The sequence below is a fragment of the Pan troglodytes genome, chromosome 6, assembly GCF_028858775.2.
Source record: "Pan troglodytes isolate AG18354 chromosome 6, NHGRI_mPanTro3-v2.0_pri, whole genome shotgun sequence".
Lineage (NCBI taxonomy): Eukaryota > Metazoa > Chordata > Mammalia > Primates > Hominidae > Pan > Pan troglodytes.
Genome location: NC_072404.2, coordinates 169,965,363 through 169,988,534, shown reverse-complemented (window position 1 = coordinate 169,988,534; position 23,172 = coordinate 169,965,363). Strand labels below are relative to the sequence as shown.

At 40.5% G+C, this 23,172-nt stretch overlaps 2 protein-coding genes across 9 annotated transcripts in view; one reads left to right on the top strand and one right to left on the bottom strand.

Annotated features, from left to right (window-relative positions):
* PAXIP1 (PAX interacting protein 1) overlaps positions 1-3,768 on the top strand; it is a 58,873-nt gene extending 55,105 nt beyond the window's left edge. For all 3 annotated transcript variants that reach the window (XM_054655398.2, XM_063815855.1, XM_054655399.2), the window contains 4 exons: positions 916-1,050; positions 1,142-1,217; positions 1,302-1,366; positions 3,588-3,768. In XM_054655398.2, coding sequence (XP_054511373.1) covers positions 916-1,050; positions 1,142-1,217; positions 1,302-1,366; positions 3,588-3,599 — 288 coding nt within the window. In that variant the 3' untranslated portion in view covers positions 3,600-3,768. The remainder of the gene's footprint in view (positions 1-915; positions 1,051-1,141; positions 1,218-1,301; positions 1,367-3,587) is intronic.
* On the bottom strand, positions 109-19,214 carry LOC129135457 (uncharacterized). 6 transcript variants are annotated; one of them, XM_063815857.1, is made up of 6 exons: positions 18,880-19,214; positions 18,623-18,691; positions 3,105-3,721; positions 2,608-2,725; positions 1,236-1,367; positions 109-1,089 (listed from the first exon to the last, which is right to left on the bottom strand). In XM_063815857.1, exons 1-3 carry the CDS (start codon positions 18,996-18,998, stop codon positions 3,592-3,594), a joined length of 318 nt encoding a protein of 105 aa, XP_063671927.1. In that variant the 5' UTR covers positions 18,999-19,214; the 3' UTR covers positions 109-1,089; positions 1,236-1,367; positions 2,608-2,725; positions 3,105-3,591. The 6 variants fall into 6 exon arrangements, with proteins under 6 accessions (XP_063671927.1, XP_063671929.1, XP_063671926.1 ...); XM_063815859.1 differs by having other exon boundaries at positions 2,608-2,721; positions 18,880-19,196; XM_063815856.1 differs by having other exon boundaries at positions 877-1,136.
* Positions 19,215-23,172: the final 3,958 nt, after the last annotated feature.

Here is a 23,172-nt window from a genome sequence, read left to right as displayed (position 1 = left end):
GTGAACCACAGCACATCTCTAGAGAACTTTTCTTTACTATAATGTTTAAAAATAAGTACACAAATTTAATAAATACGTCTATGAGAAATAAGTTATTCAAAGAATAGGTTTTTGAGTAATTGGTTAAGAGGCATGTTCATTTTTCTGCTTTTAATAAATCTTTAGAGGGCATTGCTTACTTCGTACTATTGTCAGTAAATGTATATTCAGCTGGAGAAGATACTTGGGAAAATATTCAGTGTGTGCATAGACATAATTCAGTACTAAAAGATTTTTAAATGTTAGATAAGTGTTAGAACAGCTAGGAATTTTTTTTGTACCAAAGAACTAAGTAAATCAATAAAGATAATCGGTTCTTTAACCTTCTTAAGGAGTCAACAGGAATTAGAAATTATTTGCAGTTTCAGACAGAATAGTATTTTGTGGTATCCTCAGGAGCAATCTTGTTAGATAATTAAATCTTAAGCATCAATATCATTTCCTGCTCTGAGTTCAAATAATATGGAGAAAATAAAGAAAAGGGATATAAGCCAGGCAGCATGCTATGCCAGAGGCTGTTGCTGGGCAGATAAGTGTGGTGAAATATAATGCTGATTTAAAATTGTATAGAAATTGTGAAAAATATTTGTAATATTCTTGCTTATTCACAAAACACTTTGTTTTAGGGACTTAAGTTCTGGTTACTTTAAATCATCTTCAGGTATACTTAACATGTGAAAATGCTTACATTCCAAATTTACATAGCTAGATTCCTCTTCCACTTCAGATTGAGTGCTAGTAGGAGAATAGTACCTTCATAATGTCATAAAATTTGAAATTTTGTCAAAAATCTCAGGGCAGAATCTATGAAAATTATGTACTCTAAAAATTAAAGCATTTTAAGAACATAATACATATATTTTCATTTAATTTTAGGCAAAATATTTTTACATCACACCTGGAATCTGCCCAAGTCTTTCCACTATGAAGGCAATTGTAGAGTGTGCAGGAGGAAAGGTGTTATCCAAGCAGCCATCTTTCCGGAAGCTCATGGAGCACAAGCAGAACTCGGTGGGTAGAGTGGAGTCCGCCAGCGAGTCCGTCATTGCCCTGTATCACATTCAGTGTTCGGTCACTGAGAAACTCATTTTCTTTTCCTTAGAGTTTGTCGGAAATAATTTTAATATCCTGTGAAAATGACCTTCATTTATGCCGAGAATATTTTGCCAGAGGCATAGGTACGTTTCCCCGCTTACCTGTGTGAGTATGTGTGCACGCACAGCAGTGGATCTCTAACAAGTGTCTGTTTCCACCCTGTTCAGATGTTCACAATGCAGAGTTCGTTCTGACTGGAGTGCTCACTCAAACGCTGGACTATGAATCATATCCTTTTCAAAAGAGAATAAAAAGTAGATGGGTTAGATATGAAATGGATTTCCCAGGTTAATAAGGCAGTACCTTTCCTGTTTTGTAAGCCATTTTTCCTTTCTTTGCTATTGTGATTTATGCAGTGAACAATTCTTTTCTCTTCAGAATATTCATTTGAGTTGCTAGTAAAAATATTCTCTTAACTTACTGAGAGTTCAGTTTTAATAGGTGATGTTAATTAGAAAGGATCTATACTGTCTAGTTTATGGAGGTATTAAAGAATTTGACAATTAGATAAAATAGAAAATAATTGCAAAAATAAATATATGTTTCTTTTTATCAGCTCACCTTTGAGTTTGTAGTTTTCCAAATGAAATTTAGTTCGTATATAGTCTTTGTACTCAGGAACTTTGGGATGGGAGATAAATTACTACTAAATGGAAGCGGCAGAATGAATACTTCATCAACATGTCAGGAAAATGCAAAGGTCAGTCTTTAGAATATTGACACCTAGGCTTTTTTCTATTTCAGACATTCAGGAAAAAATAAAGCTCATCATCTGTTATTTGAATTCCTTATTAAAAATCTCTGAATTATTATTTTAATGTAGGAACAGCCTATCAGTGAAGCAAAACATGCCTTACAGGTCCTTATGGGAAAATTCTGTTTCCACTTCCGTTTCCCATTGCAGAGCACCTTCTCTCAGGGCTGTTCTCAGGACTTCTCCCTGGGCCTCCTGCAATGAGGCTGGAGGGCCGAGCTCCTCTTCTCGGTGAGGGTGGGAGCCTCTGCCGCCTCTGACCAGTGTCAACCTCAGTGGACCTTTCCTTAAGCAGGGGAATTTTGTGTTTGGGATAGGACTGCTTCAGTAAGGCACAGAGGTCAGAATGATACCCATCCTTGCCGAGTTTTTTTCTCTTCGTGTGTGCCTGTTTCATCCAGGTAATTACATTTAAGTATATTTACATTTAAATACACTGACATTCATCCAGTTAATTACATTTATCAAACATTTTCCTCTTAACGCTAAAGAGCTTATGGTTATAATAGTAGACAGAAGACCTTGATATCACTGAGAGAAAAGCACTTTTAAGAAGTAAAATTTGGCCGGACGTGGTGGCTCATGCCTATAATCCCAGCATGGGAGGCCAAGGCAGGTGGATCACCTGAGATCAGGAGTTCGAGACCAGCCTGGCCAACATGGTGAAACCCCGGCTCTACTAAAAATAGAAAAAATTAGCTGGCCATGGTGGCAGGTACCTGTAATCACAGCTACTTGGTGAGGCAGGAGAATCACTTGAACCTGGGAGGCAGGGGTTGCAGTGAGCCAATATCGCGCCATTGTACTACAGCCTGGGCAACAAGAGCGAAACTCTGTCTTCAAAAAAAAAAAAAAGAAGAAGTAAAATTTGCCTCAGTCCCAGAATCCAATGTCATGTTTAGCCATAAATAGCCTGTCTAGTTGGAATGAGGCTTGGTGCAGAAACCCTCTTACCATTCATACCAGAGCTTGCTGTATTCCATACCGCCATCTATTAGAAAATTATTGTAGGAGCTACTGATAGGAATGATAAGAGGCCTGTTAAATTTTTACAGATATGCTATAAGCATTTGGTTTTTATACAACATGTACTCTTGCATTTTTTCCAGACTTTTTCCTAGCATTCATGTTTGTATTTGTGAAAGCCTATTCTACGCTACATTTACTTTCAGAAGAAATTGCTTTAAAAGTCATACAGGAGACTTATGAGTATTACCTTGGGGGCCTTTTTTCATATCCATAGCTTGATGAATTTTGCCCAAAGTGGACGGTTTAGAATTGCAGAGGTCAGTACCTGCTCCTGCAGGTATAAGTAGGAGTCAGCTATTTGTGGTGGGGCTTTGGGGATGTCAGCTCTTGGGGGTTGTGTGTTGTACATGTTAATTTAAAGGACATTTCAGCTATTGCTGGGCCTCAGTTCTGGCCACGTGGTGGATACCTTGCGGAGCTGGCACAGGTGCTGATGTCCCTGGGCTGAGTGAGCCTGTGTGTCTGGGCTGAGTGAGCCTGTGTGTCGGGGCTGAGGGCCTCCTGTGATGTGGGTATGCAGCAGAGCGACTGGTTTGAATGGGTAAGAAAGAGGCTGTAGCATTCCTACAAGGGTGTCTCTGAAACTGGGTGATGAATGTTGGAACCCTTGGTTTCATGTTTTTCTTTTGCCTTGTGTTTGAAAGTCGTTTTCCTCAACAAGCCTACATATAAGTTTAACTGATGGCGTCTAGGCTGCCGTGCATGTCGACTCCTGTGGTGCGGGGCTGGCTGGCTGGCTGGCGAGGAGCTGCCGCGCTTCCTTCACATGCTCTTGTTTTCCAGCTGCTTTCCTGGGGGATCAGACTGTGAAGCAGGAAGACAGATATAATAAATATACTGCATCTTTTTAAGATGTGCAATTTTATTCTGAGGAAACATAAATTATGTTTTGTATTATATGACTTTAAGAGCCCACATTAGGTTTTATGCTTCATTTGCCAGGTTTTTAAATGTTTTCACAAAACTGTTACGGGACTTCAACTAGAAATAAAATGGTGTAAATAAAGACCTTGCTATCTCTAAATTATGGATGTTAAAGATTTGAAATGTTTTGTACTTTGATTATTTTTATTTCTTATACTCTGTTTTCTTTTATATTGATATCTTGCCCACATTTTAAATAAATGTACTTTTGAACTTAGAATTGAGTAATCCTTTATTATTCCACATTTTTTGCATAACTTATAATTTGCATCAAACCGGATCACATTTTAAGTAATTTCAAGACAAAATATTTTCCAGTCAATTTTTACCTCAAAAAATAATTTCTAGAAGCCAGCCATTTTTTTGTCACCGTAATAAACTCCATCCCAGGCAGGGGTGGCTTCAGATTATTTTGCAATCACTAAGCACAGGCGCAACCGGTGAGAACCAGTGACGCTACGGAACTTGCATCCATCCTGCTTCTTTCCAGACCCTGTTGCAGTACACGTCCTGTCGGATCATAGGTGTGATAAAATGGTAGGAGACCGCCTGTTTATTAAAGATGAGCAGGGCAGTAACTGCTAATATCTTTAGATCGTGCTGACCGGTGCTGTCGCAGACATTCAGAGCTGTTTTTTAACCAACATTGTGCCTCAAAATATGTCTATTTTTAAGCTTATATTTTTGTGCCTAAATAAACTTAGATACTGACTTATCTTTGAGTAGATGTAGAACTGACCTTTTCCCCTCGTGTACCACAGGTAGAATTGGTGTTGCTATAAAATATTTTAGATTCTGTAGAATCCTGGCAGTGTGGAAGCATTTCATAAATCAGAATAGAGTTTTCATTTGCAAAGTATTCAAAGTACTTCCCTACCACTTAGAAGCTTGAAGGCAAGTGACAATCATTACAGAATAAATGGGCCTTCTGGGTAGAGTATAATGCGTCTGTTTAATCTTTGGTGGAGACAGGGTGTTTATATAACTAACATACAAATATGACTGATTTGATTAACCTTTCAATTAGTGCTTTTTTTTCTAAAGCTGCCAAGAAATGATCCTTAAAAACTCCAGGAGCTGTCTAAAGCCAACTGGCTTGCACAGCTGTTAAGCATTGATTTGGTGACTAAGAGGGACTTAGATGAACATATAAAAATAAAAAGATTTCAAGTAAATACTTCTTAGAAAAAAATGATTAGATCGGACAAATTATTTCTTACATGAAAATCTCATTTAATCCTATTTTCATCTGGCTCGGTGTCATCTAATAGAAATATAATGGGAACAATGTGTAATTTAAACATTTTTAGTAGCTACAATAAATGTTTTAAAATTAGTTTTAATATGTAGACAATACATCCAAATATTGCTTCTGCCAGAAGTAATCAATATTTTTAGAAATTACTGAGCTATTTTACTGTTTGAGGGATGCCAAGTCTTTAAAATCCAGTGTATATTTTACACTTAGACAACATCTCAATTCTGAAATTTTCATTGGAAGTACTTGATCTGTTTAGATTTCACACCACTTAGAGTTGAAAAAGGATATTATGTATGTTTATATACTCAAATTATTCAAAAGATAGTTAAGTGTCTTCCAATAACTGAATTAGTGCCAGTTTTGAAGTTAACATAAAGTGCAATTAAAAATGGAGGTCCTTCCCTTGCACTAGGTACTTTTCCAGCGTGCAGTGACCAGGGGTGGCTGATCATTGAGAAGATGAACAGCTGTCCATCACCGAGCTGCCACCTCAGTATACCCTGAATTCTGTAACACTGGCAAGTAAGAATGGCAGGCAATGTGAATGCCAATGATGAAGACATAGATAATCCATCCAAATCATCCCAAGATTGTTTCTTTGTGTAGGATAATTAAAATTATCTACCTGATAGCTCACAAAAAGTGTGTTTTTAATCTATCTGCTAGGTATTGAGAGGAAACTTGGAAGAAATACTGTGTATCCTAGCTCTAGGAGTTTAGTCTCATTAGGAAAAGTTAAACAACATATGTCAATCTAGCACATATTTGGTAATTTAAGGAAATATTTGAATAATAATAGCTGCACAACTTTATTTTTAAGAAATATTTTAGCATAGAAAGTAAGTTAAATGAAGATAATTGTATCCTCAGCTCTTTAAACCTCAGTGCTGCTCCCCATGAAGCTCTCCCAAATTACTTTGTTGAATTAAAAAATAAGTGCATAATTACGTACTAACATTGTAGAAAGTTTAGCTACCTCCTGAAATGAACCACATGTGTCCCCGAAGAGTTTCTCTCGCCCACCGCCCAGCCGCTCCATCTCTAAACTTCAGTGTTGCTGGGCTTGCTCCTCAGCCGATTCCACCCTCTAGGGGTGCAGCTAAACACAGGTCACCTCTCCTTATTTCCAAGGTTTGTTCCTCCAACTGCAGAGCTGTTCATATCTACCTCTCCCCATGCTCACTGTGTTCATTTCTTTTCCTCTTGTAAATGTTAGCAAGGTTTTACATTTGTCTCCTTTTCTCCAGTCGCTTTCCTTTCAGGTTGAACTCTGTACTGTTCCAGGAGTAATTTTCCTGAAATAAGATTCTGTTTCTCATATTAATGCTAAAAAGAAAAACAGAGTCCAAGATGAGATGTTTCACATCTTTTTTTTTTTTTTTTTTTTTTTTTTTTTGAGATCGAGTCTCACTCCAGTGCTAGCTGGAGTGCAGTGGCATGATCTTGGCTCACTGCAACTTCCACCTCCCGGGCCCAAGCGATTCTCGTGCCTCAGCCTTCCAAACAGCTGGGACTACAGGTGCGTGCCACCACGGCCAGCATCTTAATCTCTTGTAATGTCACCATCCCACCCCCTTACTCCCATTAGTCACATGGAATCAGTTGTGATTACCCAAGCTTGCCAAACACTTCACAGGCCTCTCTCACTTTATATGCTATCTCTTCCTATTAGAAGAACTCCCATTCCTATCTGGCAAGCTTTCCCCTCATTTAGACTGTAAGGCCCTCCTGATCTTTATAAACATTCTTTCTAGTTTCCTCCTCTTTGTGTCCTCAGCCCTCTCTGATACAATGGAATAGATGTCTTAGAGGTGAGTGGTTACTTGTTCGCACTCTGTTTCTCTCTGCTTTAATGAAGCCTCAGAGACAGATTGAGGCCTTCTTCACCTATGTTATCTGTGGTAGGTGGAATTATAGCCCCCCAAAGATACCCTAGACCAGCAGCCCCTTACCTTTTTGGCACCAGGGAGTGGTTTCATGGAAGATAATTTTCCCATAGACTGGGTAGGGGTTTAGGGGATGTTTCAGGATGAAACTGTTCAACCTCAGATCTTCAGGCATTAGATTCTCATAAGAAGTACACAACCCAGATGCTTGGCATGTGCAGTTCACAATAGAGTTTGTGCTCCCATGAGAATCTAATGCTGCCAGTCATCTGATACGAGGCAGAGCTCAGGCGGTAATGCTCACTCGCCCACATCTCAGCTCCTGCTGTGCAGCCCAGTTCCTAACAGGCCGTGGACTGGTACTGGTACGTGACCTGGGGGCTGGGGAATCCCTGTCCTAGACCTAATCCCCAGAACCTGTGGCTTCTATGTTAGCTTAGTGGCAAAAGATACTTTGCAGGTGTGATTAAGGTTGAGGACCTTGAGATGGGGCGATGAGCCTGCATTATCCAGGAAGGCCCAAGCGAGCCATGTGAACCCCTCACAGTGGAAGAGGAAGGCAGAATTATCCAGGAAGGCCTGAGTGAATCACGTGAACCCCTCACAGTGGAAGAGGAAGACAGGAAAGTGGTTTGGAAAATGGGACCTTAGTCCTACAGATGCAAGGAACTAAGAGTGATTTTATTCCAATGAGACTCCACCAGACTTCTGACCTATAGAACTGTAAAACAATAGTTTTTAGTTGTTCTCATTTAAGCCACTAAATTTGTGGCAATTTGTTACAGCAGCAATAGAAAACTGACAGTATCCCAAATTTTTGTAGATTGCTTGGCATTTTATAGGCATTTGCTCAAAATGTGTTGAACTAAAATTATCATAGAGGGAAAATAAGGAATAGTTTTAATTTTTTTGTGGGGGGAGGGGATACAATAAAAACTATTCCAGAAAGATTAATTTGAAAGTAGACACAGTGAAGGCAGGTAAGTGAACAAAACATGTTGGATTCACCTCTATAAGAAGTAGTAAGACCTGGAATTAGGATAGACTTAGAGAAAAAGGGGGTGTTTCAAAGGAAAACAACATTGCTTTGTTCATGATTTAAACTAAAAATTTTACATTTGGAGAAAAGAAATTAGTGATAATGATATAAACAATGAACTTGGTAAGGCAGCCAGAGAAAATTTTATAGTGAAATTAAGGCTGCAATTTGGGTAAGCATGTAAGCTGAGTTCCGTTACTGGGGAGTTATCATAGTGGCATTAGGTAATTGTAGGTCAACACTCCCTAATTACCCTTTGTACTGCCAAGGACTGGGGCTTGAAGACCAATTCTCAGTGGTCAGTGGAAGATATCAAAGGAATGGTTGGCAAGGTGAGATGAGAATTTTGATGGTATGAGACCTCAAGTGTTCAGGGAGACATTTGTATCTCTGGCAATATGGTGGGCAGCTACCTTGACTAGTTATCCTTCTGATAATTAAAAATGCTGACCTTAGATATAGAAAATAAACCCATGAGCTGGCAAAACAGGAGTACTCAGGCCAAGAACTAAGTAAAGATGAAAACTCAGGGACTAGCTAAGCACTGAGGCCATTGCCTTGAGAGCATTTGTCCAAGCAGCTGAACTTGAGTTTCACAGCCTCACTGTGGAGAAGGTAAGTGTTCAGGACCTGCCCAAAGTGAGGAGTCAAATAGAAGATCCTCCTTCCCTAAGACTGGAACCCCAAAGGGCTATGCCCTAGGTATAAATATGAAATAGAAATAAACATAAATCTGCCCCCTGGGAGTCACTGCCAGTCTTGAACCTTAGGGCTGCTGCACTAATTCACAATACGTGGATGGTCCAAAAACCCTTCAACCTCAGAATTTAGGCTAGTAGCACCCTAAAGCAATTGCATAAGGAATTACAAATCCTCCTTGGAGATACCCCCCTCCCCATCTTGGACTAAACACATACTTATCCCACAGAGAAAATAGCAAGGAAGCAAGGCATCATGAACAAAAATGGGCACACACCAGACACAGAAATAGGAAATAGAGCCACATAATTTGGAATTATGAGAGAACACAACAGAGTTAATATCTCCTGAGGCAGGCTTAAAATATTAGCAGGAAATAAGAAACTATGAAGAATGACCCAGCAGATTTGAAAAAGTATCAAAAGGAACATGTAGAAATAAAATATAATTAAAATATAAAGCTTAATGGGGTAGTTCACAGGTGACATGATCTTATATGTAGCAAACCCTAAAGGTATGTAGAAACCCTAAAGATACCACCAAAACAAACAAAAACACCAACCTGACAGATCTAATAAACCAGAAAATACAAAGTCAACACGAAAATCAGTTGTGTTTTTATATACTAACAATGAACAGTCTGAAAAGGTAATTAAAACAATTCCATTTACAATAGCATTAAAAAGAATAAAATACTTGGGAATAAACTTAACCAAGGAGGTGAAAGATGTGTATGCTGAAAACTACAAAATATTGATAAAAGAAATTAAAGAAGATACCAATAAATGGAAGGACATCCCATGTTCATGGATTGGAAGACTTGATATTGTTAAGATGTCAATACCAACCAAAGCAATCTATGGTTTCAATGCAATCCCTATCAAAATCTCAATGACGTTTTTTCCAGAAATAGAAAACTTGACCATAAAATTCACATGGAATCTCAAGAGTGAACAGCAAAAATAATCTTGAAAAAGGAGAACAAAGTTGGAAGTCTCACTTCCTGATTTCAAAATATTGTAAAGTGACAGCAATCAAGACAGTATGATGTTGGCATAAAGACTTAAAGGACAGTCATTCTAACAAATGCTACTGGAAAAAACTGGATACCCACATGCAAAAGGATGTTGCTGGAACATTACCTTTCACCATGTGCAAAAATGAACTCAAAATGAATCAAAGTCCTAAAGCTAAGAAATAAAACTATAAAACTCTTAGAAGACAACATAGAAAAGCTTCATGATATTGGATTTGGCAATGACTTCTTGGATACAACACCAAATGCATAGACAACAAAAGAAAATATAAATTGGGCTACACCAAAATGTAAAATGTTTATATATTAAAAGACAACAGAGTGAAAAGGCAACCCATCAGATGGGAAAGAATGTTTGCAAATCATATATCTGATAAAGGATTAATATCTGGAATATATAAGGAACTCCTATGACTCAACAGCTAAGAATCAACTTAATTAAAAAATGGGTAAGAGACTTGAAATAGACATTTCTCCAAAGAAGGCATATAAATGGACAATAAGCACATGAAAAAAAAGAAAGCTCAGTGTCACCAATCATTAGAGAAATGTGAATTAAAGTCACAATAAAATACCACTCCATGTTGGGAGAAAGGCTTATGGGGTGCCTGCATAAACTGGCCATAAAAATATGAGACAATAAGTTGCGGAAAGCCGCAAGAGGCCTCTGAAGAAGAAAGCCTTCTTATAGCCACTATGTTCCCATGCTCTGAGCAAGACTTGCTCTCTTATCCATAAACACTGTGTTCAAGGAGAAAGACACTCCTATGAAGCATTAGAATGTGGCTAGATATGCAGGCTCCTAGTTAAGCCCGCTGCCAACAAGTAACTAAAGATATACTATTTGAGCACAAAGGAGATTCACTTAAACCGCCACTGCTATACATTACACATATAACGCACTGTCTGCCTTTCCCCATTTCACCCCTGAACCCCTGCTTCTCAGATCTAAGTGATTGTACTCAATAAATAGTGTGGAAACCAGAGCTCTGAGCCTTTTGCAGCCTCCACATTTTGCACTGGCCCCCGGCTCCCCACCTTTCACTCTTAACTTGTCTCTTCTCATTCCTTTGTTGCCACCAAACTTTGGGTACCCGTGGGTGGCGTTGAGGCTGGACCCTAACAACTCCACACTCATTAGAATAACTACTGTCAAAAAAAAAGCAGGAAATAACACATGTAGGTGAGGATTTGGAGAAATTGGACATGTGTGCACTGCTGTTGGGAATGTAAAATGGAAAACAGTACAGCATGCCCTCAAAAAATTAAAAATAGTATTAACATATGATTTAGCAATCCCACTTCTGGGTATATACCCAAAACAATTGAAAGCAGGGGCTCCTCAAGATATTTGTAAGCCCATGTTTATAGTAGCAGCATTCACAATAGACAAAAGGTGGAAGCAAACCAGGTGTTCATCATTAGATGAATGAATAAACAAATGTGTTCTATTCATACAAGGGCATATCATTCAGCCTTAAAAATATCATTCAGCCTTAAAAAGGAAGAAAATTCTAACACACACTACAACATGGATGAACCTTCGAAATACATTGCTAAGTGAAAGAAATCAGTTACAAAAGGCACATAGTGTATGATTTATTCTACACTTCAAAATATAATGCTAAGTGAAAAGGCAGATAATGTATGATTCCACTTACATGAGGTTCCTAGAGTAGTCAAATATAAAGACACAGAAAGTAGAATGGTGGTTTCCAGGGGCTGGGAGAAGCGTGGAGAGTTATTTAATGGGCATAGAGTTTCAGTTTTAAGATGAAAAAAGTAATGGAGATGAGGTGGTGATGACTGCACAACAATGTGAATGCACTTAAAAGTAACAAACCTGTACACTTAAAAATGGTTAAATTGTTAAGTTCTGTATTGTGTATATTTCATCACAATTTAAAAACAAGGAAATGCAGAGCACTAGTTTAGCCAGTGAACTGATGACAAGGAGGTTGGCCAAGGGGAGATTCTGTTGTGAATTCATATTTAGCTCTTCCACAGGACTTTCTTTAAACTTCTCTTAAACCTTGTGTTCAAAACCTGATATGGTCTGTCTTTGTGTCCCCACCCGAATCTTATCTTGAATTGTAACCTGAAATGTAATCCCCACGTGTTGGGGCAGGGACTTGGTGGGAGGTAAATAAATCACGGGAGCAGTTACCCCCATGCTATTCTCATGATAGTGAGTGTGTTCGCATGAGATCTGATGGTTTTGTAAGGGGCTTTTTCCCCTTTGCTCAACACTTCTCCTTTTGGGCACCATGTGAAGATGGACGTGTTTGCTTCAACTTCTGCCATGATTGTAAGTTTCTCGAGGCCTCCCCAGCCCTGTGGAAGTATAAGTCAAACCTTTTCCTTTATAAATTACCCAGTCTCCAGCAGTTCATTATAGCAGTGTAAGAATAGGCTAATACAGTAAATTGGTACCACAGAGAGTAAGGTGCTGCTATAAGGATACTCAAAAAATGTGGAAACAACTTTGGAACTGGTAATAGACAGAGATTGAAACAGTTTGGAGGGCTCAGAAGAAGACAGGAAAATGTGGGAAAGTTTGGAACTTCCTAGATACTTGGAGGGTTCAGAAGGCAAGGAGATATGCGAAAGTTTGAAACTTCCTAGAGACTTATTGAATGGTTTTGACCAAAATGCTGATAGTGAGGTGGACAATGAAGTCCAGGCTGAGGTGGTGTCAGATGGAGGTGAAGAACTTGTTGGGAACTAGAATGAAGTTGACTCTTGCTATAGTTTACCAAAGAGACTGGTGGCATTTTGCCCCTGCCCTAGATATCTGAACTAGAGAGGGATGATTTAGGGTATCTGATGGAAGAAATTTCTGAACTTTAGAAATTTCTTTAGAATTCTGTTTTAGAATTTTGACTTCTAAAGCAAAGCATTCAAGAGGTGACAGAGCATAAAGTTTGGAAAATTTGCAGCTTGACAATGCGGTAGAAAAGAAAAACTCATTTTCTGGGGAGAAATTTATGCCAGTTGCAGAAATTTGCATAAGTAACGAGGAGCCAAATGTTAATCACCAAGACAATGGGGAAAATGTCTCTGGGGGATGTCAGAGACCTTTGCAGCAGCCCCTCCTATCACAGGCCTGGAGGCCTAGGAGGCAAAAATGGTTTCATGGGCCAGGTCCAGGGCCCCCCTGCTGTGCGCATCCTGAGGACTAGTTGCAATGCATCCCAGCTGCTTCAGCTCTAGCTGCGGCTAAAAGGGGCCAAGATACATGCTCAGGCAATTGCTTCAGAGGGTGAAGCCCCAAGCTTTGGCAGCTTCCACATGGTGTTAGTCCCTCAGGTGTGCATTAGACAAGAATTGAGGTTTGGGGACCTTCACCTAGATTTCAGAGTATGTATGGAAACGCCTGGATGTCCAGGCAGAAGTCTGCTGCAGGGGTGGAGCCCTCATGGAGAACCTCTGCTAGGGCAGTGCTGAAGGGAAATGTGGGGTCAGAGCCCCCACACAGCGTCCCCACTGAGGCATTGCCTAGTGGATCTGTGAGAAGAGGGTCACCATCCTCCAGACCCCAGAATGGTAGATCCACTGATAGCTTGCACCATGCACCTGGAAAAGCCAAAGACACTCAAAGCCTGCCATGAAAGCAGCTGGCGGGGGGTGGGGGGCTGTACCTTGCAAAACCACAGGGGCAGAGCTGCCCAAGGCTGTGGGAGCCTACCTCTTGCATCAGCGTGACCTGTATGTAAGACCTGGAGTCAAAAGAGATCATTTTGGTGCATTTAGGTTTGATGACTGCCCTATTTGATTTCAGAGTTGCATGGGGCCTGTAGCCCCTTCATTTTGGCCAATTTCTTCCATTTGGAACAGGCGTATTTACCCAATGCTTGTACCCCCATTTATCTAGGATGTAGCTAACTTGCTTTTGATTTTACAGGCTCATAGGTGGAAGGGCCTTGCCTTGTCTCAGAAGATACTATGGACTTAGGCTTTGGGGTTAATGCTGAAATGACTGAAGAGTTTGGGAAATCATTGGGAAGACATAATTGTGTTTTGAAATGTGAGAAAGACAAGATTTGAGAGGGGCCAGTGTGTATAATATGGTCTGGGTCTGTGTCCCCACCCAAATCTCAGCTTGAATTGTAATCCCCACATGTTGGGGGAGGGACCCAGTTGGAAGTAATTGAATCATGGCAGCAGTTACCCCCATGCTGTTCTCATAATATTGAGTGAGTTCTCATGAGATGTGATGGTTTTATGAGGGGCTGTTCCCTCTTTGCTCGATGCTTCTCCTTCCTGCTGCCATGTGAAGGACATATTTGCTTCACCTTCCACCATGATTGTAAGTTTCCTGAGGCCTCCCCAGCCCTGTTGAACTGTCAGTCAATTAAACCTCTTTCATTTATAAATTACCCAGTCTTTGGCAGTTCTTTACAACAGCATGAGAACAGACTAACACAAAACCCAACATCCACATATAGAATTAAATAATAGGCCAATGTACCTCTGTGTATGTGTGTTACTGTGTGTCTGTGTATGCTTTTTTTTCTGTGTCTTTTATTATACTAAAAAAAAATTTGGCCTAGAAAAGATTTAAAATTTACCATGGTAAAAAATAAAAACCACCAGCCATAATGCCTGGAGAAGGATGTGTGAACTGATGGTGGAGGGCCCTCCAAGAATCTGTGCCTCCATAAGAGAAGGGACGTAGCATAAGCTGTCAAAATCCACTTTTTCAGAACTCTGGATATTAACAATAGGATTGGAACAATTCAGAGTGTTTGTTAAAGAAAATGGCTGAAACTCAGTAAACAGCAGGCTTTGTGGAATTTTAACTTTGCCTCTTCCCCAGTCCCACCCCCTCAACCACCATCAGCTCTGCAGCAGCTTGAAAAACAGCAGCCTTGGAACTGTGGTAGTAGTGAAAACCAACAGCCTAATGGACGGACTAGAGGGGCAGGACAGCTTCAGAGCCCCAAAAACCTCATTCCCAGAGAATCATCAATCTTTCTCCTGGGCTGGCAGCTCCTATTCAAGCCCCATTCACAAGGCTCACCTTTATTTGACCTGATTCAGATCTCCCAGTGAGGAAAGCCCCATCCCCAGGGTGTTTGTGAAAATCAATCAGCACTAACTGTTCAACATCCCAGCTGTCAAAAGTGGTGGTGCCACTTAGGGCAGATAAGAAATTGGATATAAAAGGCCGGGCATGGTGGCTCACACCTGTAATCCCAGCACTTTGGGAGGCCAAGGCAGGAGGATCACAAGGTCAGGAGATCGAGACCATCCTGGCTAAAATGGTGAAACCCTGTCTCTACTAAAAATACAAAAAATTAGCCAGGCGTGGTGATGGGCACATGTGGTCCCAGCTACTTGGGAGGCTGAGGCAGGAGAATGGCGTGAACGCGGGAGGTGGAGCTTACAGTGAGCCAAGATTGTGCCACTGCACTCCAGCCTGGGTGACAGAGTGAGACACCGTCTCAAAAAAAAAAAAAAGAAAAAAGAAATTGGATATAAAACTTACAAGGAAAGTCTAGGGACAGAGATATTCTTAGGGGCTTTGAAAAGCTCCAACTTATTCCTGGGGGATTAGAAGGCCTCCTGTGTGCACGGCTGCATGCAGGCCCAAGAGAGACCAGGAAGGCCCTAAGTACTTACTCCAGTGGCTCTTGAGGGTCTGATCAAGCAGGAGTGAAGACTAAGGTGGAGTTGTGAATTGCAGGGACATTGAAGACATACCCTAACAAACAGCCCATGAGCAAGGGGAGGCTTATTGGTTGAAGGCATTTAAGGAATTCTCTGTCCAATCATTAGCTGACCACTAAGCTAACCAAGTAAATACTTTAGTGGCTGCACACAAAAAAGAATACAGACTTTACAATACCAATCCAGAAACATCACTAAACAAATAAACCACCACCACAACAGCAATCACAAAAACAGCAACAACTCTAATTTCCAGAGTCGATATATTATTTAAAGTGTCTAGTTTTCAACCAAATAATTAGGAGACACACAAAAGAACAGGCAAGTATGGCCTATAAACATAAAAAAGTAGTCAAAAGAAATTGTCCCAGAGTAAGCCCAGATGTTGGACTTATTAGACAAAGACATTAAACCAGGTATCAAAAACATGTTCAAATAAAAGAACTATGTCTAAAAAAATTAATGGAAGATATGAAAGTTATTCCACACCAAATAGAAAAAAAATGTCATTTGGAAATTATAATAAACAATAAGAACATTTTGTTATATATATTCAATAATAAATCTATCTATCTATCTATGTATCTACCTACCTATCTATCTATCTATGTTGGACCAGCAATTCTATTTCCAACAAAAATGTGTACACATATTCATCCAAAGACATGCAGCAGCCCCAAACTAGAAACAATGTTAAATGTCCATCTACAGTAGAATGAAATAAATACTATTATAGTAATGCAATAAAATATTATAATAACAATAAAAAGAAATGAACCATTGGTACAAACCACAATACAGATGAATCCTACTGGGAGAATATCGTACAAAGAAGTTAGACAGAAAGTAGAAATACATACAATATGACTTCATTTATATAAAGTCCAAAACAGGAGAAACCACTGACAATACAAATCAGAGTTTTAGTTACTTTTGGGGAGGAGTGTGAGATTAGTGACTAGTAAGGGTGCATACATAGTTTCTGGGATGCAGGCAATGTTTTCTTCACATAGTTGGTGGTTACATGCGTGTAGTCACTCTGTGATAGTTCATACAATGCTATAATGTGTATACTTTTCTGTTTGCTGTACTTCAATAAAGAGTTAGTTAAAACAACAACAAAACACTTCTGTTTCTAGTATCTCAGGAATTGGAAAATTACAGTCCATGGGCCAAATCTGGCCACCTGCTATTTTTGGAAATAAAATGCTAATGCGACCCAGCCACACTCATTCATTTACAGATTGGCTATGGCAGCTTGCATGCCACTACAATGCAGCGTGGATTTCATGGCCTGCAAAGCCTGCAATATCTACTACCCAGCCCTTTACAGGAAAAGTTTGTCGACCAGTGCTCTAGCCAGGCCTTGCTCCCATTCTTCAAACTGGCTCTTTCAAGCCTTCGTTCTCAAACTCAAATGCCAATCAGACTTTTTTTTCTCCCAGCAATTTTGAAGTAGGACACAGAAACTGACTGGGTTAGGTGTTGTAGAGAGCAAAGCTGGCAGGTCACATGAAATGGAGGGCTGAGGCTGCCATGCGTCAATAAACACGATAGGAGGTGTGCAGAGTCTCACGTGCAGAGAGGAGGGTGAGTCAGGCCTGCAGGGCACAGGCAGGAGACCAAGAGCTCTGCAAAGGTGCTGAGGAAATCGGAGCGGGGAATCCTCCCTCTGCTTTCCAGGACCTGGGAGGCTCAGTCCTCTATTCCTGCAGCTAGGGTCATGAGCTTTCCCCAGCATAAACCCCAAACCCTTATCTTTGTAGTTCTTTGAGTGGCACGCCTTGTTACTGACGATCGCTAAGAGGAACATGGTGTTCTTCAGGCTGGGGAGAGGGCTTGATGCATAGTACATGAGGAAGGCAGTGCTCTCCAGCCAATAATAAACAAATAAAAATTAAAATATGGATGCTTTGGTCGCCAAGAAGAAATGAAAAAGTAACATTAAGATTCAAAGACTTTTTTTTCATATCAAGACCCTCAATAAAAACCAATTTCAGCCAGGCATGGTGGTGCGCACCTGTAGTCCAGCTACTCAGGAGGCTGAGGCAGGAGGTTCGCTTGAGCCCAGGAGTTTGAGTCCAGCTTGGGCAACAGAGTAAGACCTCTTCTCTAAAATAATGAAAAATCTAACAATGAAATTTTGAAAACTTTCAGAATTATTTAATCTGATTAGCCTAATCTGTATATTGAGATTAGTAAAGGTAGGTTTTGTTTTGTTTTCCAATCAGGAATATCCTCGCCTCTCCGTCCCCCCTGTATATACCTGGGAGCCTGAGAATGTATTTTAGCGCTACCATAGGAGGAAGGAGAAAGAATAACTAAATGGTTCATAAAAGCAAACAAACCCTGAAGGTTCACGCCATTCTGCCCAGTGGGCCCTGTGGGACTTCGCGGGGCTTGTGGTTTAGGCTTCAGAGCTTTGGGGCTTCTGGGGTTTCTGTCTATGTTATTCCTGCCTGGATGACATAGTGAGGTCTTCACTGCTGGAGAAGGGAGGGCTGGTGGGCCAGAGGGGAGACCCTGCAGAGGTGTGCAGTGTCCTTCTCTGCTGTTCATCTCAACCCGCTGTGTTAGGAAACCAGGAGGAAGCCCTACCTGGAATGAAACAGGTGCCTAGAATGAAGAGGGTAAGGACAACAAGGTTTCAGACTGTGACACCTGTTGCTTAAGAGACGCATTTAGGAGTGTGGCATGTAGATCCCAAATGTCCGTTTTGTAAAAGTTGTTGTTATTGTTTCACTTTTGTTGTTGTTGTTGTTTGTTTGTTTTGAGATAGAGTCTCACTCTGTTGCCCAGGCTGGAGTGCAGTGGTGCAATCACAGCTCCCTGCAGCCTCAACCACCCTGGCTCAAGCACTCCTCCCACCTCAGTCTCCCGAGTAGGCGGGGCCACACGTGTGCACTGCCATTCCTGGCTAAGTTCTCTTTTAATTTTTTGTAGAGACAGGGTTTCCCTATGTTGCCCAGGCTGGTCTTGAACTCCTGGCTTCAAGCAATCCTCACACTTCAGCCTCCTAAAGTGCTGGGATTACAGGCGTAAGCCACCACGCCCAGCCTGTTGTTATTGCTTTGAAGGAGTTCAGGAAATGCCACCCCCATGGCACTTGGGAGTGCTGATCCCTGTGAGCTGAGGGCACTTGGGAATCAGCGGATGCAGGCAGAGGTTTCCTCTGAGCTCCCCTTACCTGCCTGAAGACGGATCCTCCAAAAGGAACTCAGCTGTCATGAATCGCCTCCCCAGGAATCTCGTCAATCTGGGAAGATTAACACAGATCACAGGAGAGGACACTGGAGGTGACATCAGCCCAGATGACTATCACCCGTTCTCCCGAAGGCGGCTCTGAGATGTTTACGACCTCAGAGACATTTCATCCACAGAGCAGCACAACCTTTACTCACCAGACAGTCCCTCCCCAGGCTCTCCCATCACTTGTGTTCTCACCTCCCCTGGAAGCCCCGGGAACTTCGAAGTAGGCTTCCGTGGACTCCTGCCACTTCATCAGTAGCTGGGGCCCTGGTACCAGCACAAACTGCTTGCATCCAACTGACTTCACCAGACATACGGGCGTCTTTGGTAAGACCGCTCTCAGGTTTTGAATCTCCCAGGTTTGGGCTGAGATTCAGATTTTATTTAAGTAAATGAATTTCATGCTCAGTGGGGCTGATATTGAAGCCGCCATTTAGGGCTTTAAGGCAGGAGTTTCGCGTCATTTCTCTAAAGATTCTGCTATTGGCAGGTTTGTGGTTTCACTTTTCTATTAGGTTAAGTTTTCGTTCGTCTTACTTGCTCGTTTGTAACCTTTTCTCTCATTGGACATTTTACTTGCTCAAGTTTGTAACCTTTTCTCTCATTGGACATTTTTTACTTGCTCAAGTTTGTAACCTTTTTTCTCATTTGACGTTTGGTTAAAGAGAAAGCAGTTTTCTTTTTAAAAGGAGAAAGTGAATGTTTGTGACTTAAGCCAAATTTGTGGCTTTAAACCAGCCAGGCTTTGGATCTTGGTTAACATTGAGATTTAAAGTTTCTTCTTGAGTGACCAAAAATTTGTAAAAGGCTTGGAATGAGGACGTGATAAGCTGAAGACAAAAAGCACCCTTTCTCCCAGCTGAAAGGCACCTTAGGCAATGGAGGTAACACAAGGGTGTGGAAGCTCACAACAAACCCCAGAGAAGAACTCACAGGGAGAGCTGCTTAACCCCCGGGGCACACAACACACAAGGGGTTCATCACCCAGTGCCTTGAACTCCCAGAAATGTCTGGGTTTCTCTGAGGTAGGTAAGAGGGAAGAAGCTACTTGTAGGTGATACCTCCAGGAATAATCCCTACTAAGCAGCACACTGGACCCCAAACACTTTTCCCTTTTAGCCTTTGGGCATTTTAAAAGAGAATCCAAATTATGAGCAATTATCCATCTATAACCAAGCCCTCATTAAGCAATGCACCTTTGGAAACTCCAGCGGGGTTTATGTACAAGACTTATGGCGCCACCTCCTGTCGATAGTTGGAGAAATGGTCTTATTTGACCTAAGAAGATCCTAAATTACAATGATCAAAGAGAATTATCTTTGAAATAGCTAGATTAGTTTATTTATATGCACAATTTTAAAAAGCCAGCTATGGAATCAAATAAAATAATTAAGAGAGTTACTTCCAATGGCACCCAGAAGCATCCAAAAGAGGTTTTGACAGAATTCTTCCCTTAGAGGAAGAAAATAAAAAGCACTCTAAAACCATTACTGAATTTTAAAAAACACTGAAATGTCTTCTTCTCTCCCTGCTCCCCTGTCTCTCTAAGCCTCCTTGTCAGAACTACCCAGCCCTGATTGACCTTCTCCTTCTCCTCCTCCTCCTCCTGCCCCTCTCCTGCTCCCACTGGTTTGGCTCCATTTCATCCAGCATCTGGTAGAGGGGAACCTGCTTTATCAATCATGATCAAACTTACAGGCATAGTTAAAAGAATTCCTTGATCTTCACCAGGTTCCTATTGGTTTTGCTAGGAAATTTGAATTAAATATCCAAGCTTATGACCCTAGTTATTCTGACTTCTAGCAACAGATTCACATGTTAGTAGCAAAAATTAAAGCTAAAGGCTAGCTAGACAAAGCTCACTGGAGAAATCGTTAGGGATCTTCATAAATGTTCAGAAGAGGACCATAGACAGGCTTGAAGAACAGCAAAGGCTTTGCATCAGGCCATCTCCTCAGTTTTTCAGAGTAGTCAACTGGAACAAAATACAATATCAACAAAATTCAGATGAGTCAGTAACATACTTTGAGGGCTGTGGAAAAAATTTTAAAGAATATTTAGTTTTATCCGAAGAAAGTTGTGCTAATCATCAAAATGATAGTCAACTCCAGTTTTACAAATGAGTTAGATGAATTGGAACTAACAATGAAAAGACAAAGCTGGGCCACTTCTGATACTCATGATTTGGTCAGTCTCATTGACTGGTTATCTGATACCTTAACTGAAGAAGAAAGAGAGAGGGAAGCCAAACAAAAGAGTGAGGCTAACACAATTATGAATTTACAATTAAAACAACTATTCACACAATTTTGGCCTTCACAGTACCCCTAGCAACTCCCTAATGGACCTAACCTTCCACTTTGCAATTTTTGCAAAAAGCATGATTACTTTGAAAAGAATTGCCAAAAATGAAAAAGGAAAGAATGTTAACCAGTGGAGGCAGAAAAGAAAACAGGTGTGCTCCAAGGAACTTAAAGGGGCCTTTCATTTCCTCCTTACTAACACTGGGAGAAATAAAAATTATTATAAATGGAGAACTAACACAAGCACTTATTGACACTGGAGCCACATTATCTGGAATTAATCCCATCTTGGTACAAGGTCCCATTCCTTGCAGTAAACAAAGAATTCAAATGGTGGGCATCACAATCCTCCTGTATTGGCATACCAATCTCAGCCTGTAACCTTTCAACAGTGTTCGTTACAAGGAACTCATGCCCTCCTCTTTGTTCCATCAGACCCCATCCATTCAACAGGAAGAAACTGCTTAGAATTATGTGATACCCACATTTCTTTCTCTCAAAGGAAGGAAATATATTTAAAATTAGATTATAAAACTCAACTTTGAGACACAACAGATATTTTAATAAAATTTTCAAAATCTAATCCAATTGCAATCCATATTGCCATGAAAGACAATGAATTATTGCTTAATGAAGAATTACAAAATGTACTAAAGACAGTACTTGATCCATTGTGGTCAGTGTCCTCCATTGATATAGAAACTATCATCTCAGCTACTCCAATAAATATTTAAATATACCCATGGAAACATCTTCAAAATACAAGACAATACCCCTTGAGAACTAAAGCTCTAGGAGGGATAAAGCTTATAATGTCAGATTATATAGAAAGATGACTGTTCATTCCTTGTACAAGCCATTGTAATACCCCAATCCTCCTGGTAAGAAAACCAAATGTTAGAGAATGGAGGTTTGTACAAGACTTGAGAGCAATAAACAACATGGCAATCCCATGGCACCCTATACTGCACAAGCCTATGTTACTCACAGCCATTCCTTCTAATATGGAATTCCTTACAGTCATAGACTTATGTAGTACATTCTTTAGCATTCTTGTAGACAAAAATAGCCAATTTCTCTTTGCCTTCACTTGGGAAAACAGACAATACACTGGGTCACACATGCCTCCAAGGATATGCTGAAAGCCTGACTTACTTTTCAAAAATATTAAAAATAGGCCTCTCAGATGTTAATTTCCTGGAAATGCATACATTAATCCAGTAAATAAATGACTTCCATCTTGGAGAGCAAACAAGATGTTCTGTGAATGATGGGCTACATTTATTACAAAAGGCAGCCCTAAGAAAACAAAGTCTCTAAAGAGAAACTTCAATTTTGTCGAAGACAAGTGAAATACTTAGGCCACCTAATATCCAAGGAAGGATGTTTTATTAATTCAGACAGACTAGAAAGGATCTCAGCTTTTTACAACCAAGAATGAAGAGATGGTTGAGTGGGATTTTAGGACTGGCAGGATATTGTAGAAATTGGATTCCAAATTTTTATTTAAAAGCCCAATCCTTATATGCCCTCCTTTTTGTTTTTAAGACAGAGTCTCACTTGGCTAATTTTTGTATTTTTACTTCAGACGGGGTTTCACCATGTTGGCCAGGCTGGTCTTGAACTCCCGACCTTCATTGATCCACCCATCTCGGCCTCCCAAAGTCCTGGGATTACAGGCATGAGCCACTGCGCCCACCTTCCTTATATGCCCTCTTAATAGAGAACTTTAAACCCTCTAGACTGGATAAAAGAAAGTCAACTAACATTAGAAATGACTAAGAATGGTCTTGCCAATGCCTCTTCTTTGGGGCATGTAAATTATAACCTCACATTTTCATTGTTTGTACATGAAAATGATGGAAATGCTTTAGATAATCTGACTCAGAAACATGAAGGCTGAAATAGACCTGTAGGGCATTACAGCCAACAGTTAGGCCCGGTAGCCAAAGGATTGCCTCTTTGCATGACAGATATAACAGCAACCACCTTGTTCATTAAGGTGACCCAAGGAACTGTCGTGGGAACTCCCCTTACTGCTTTTATCCCTCATTCTGTGGAAGCATCACTAAACTCACACCACACTGGACATTATTCAATTAGTAGACGAGCTTCACATGAGTTTTACTTCTTTCAGCTTCTCCTATCACCATCTCCAGGTGTAACCTAAATCCTGACACTCTTC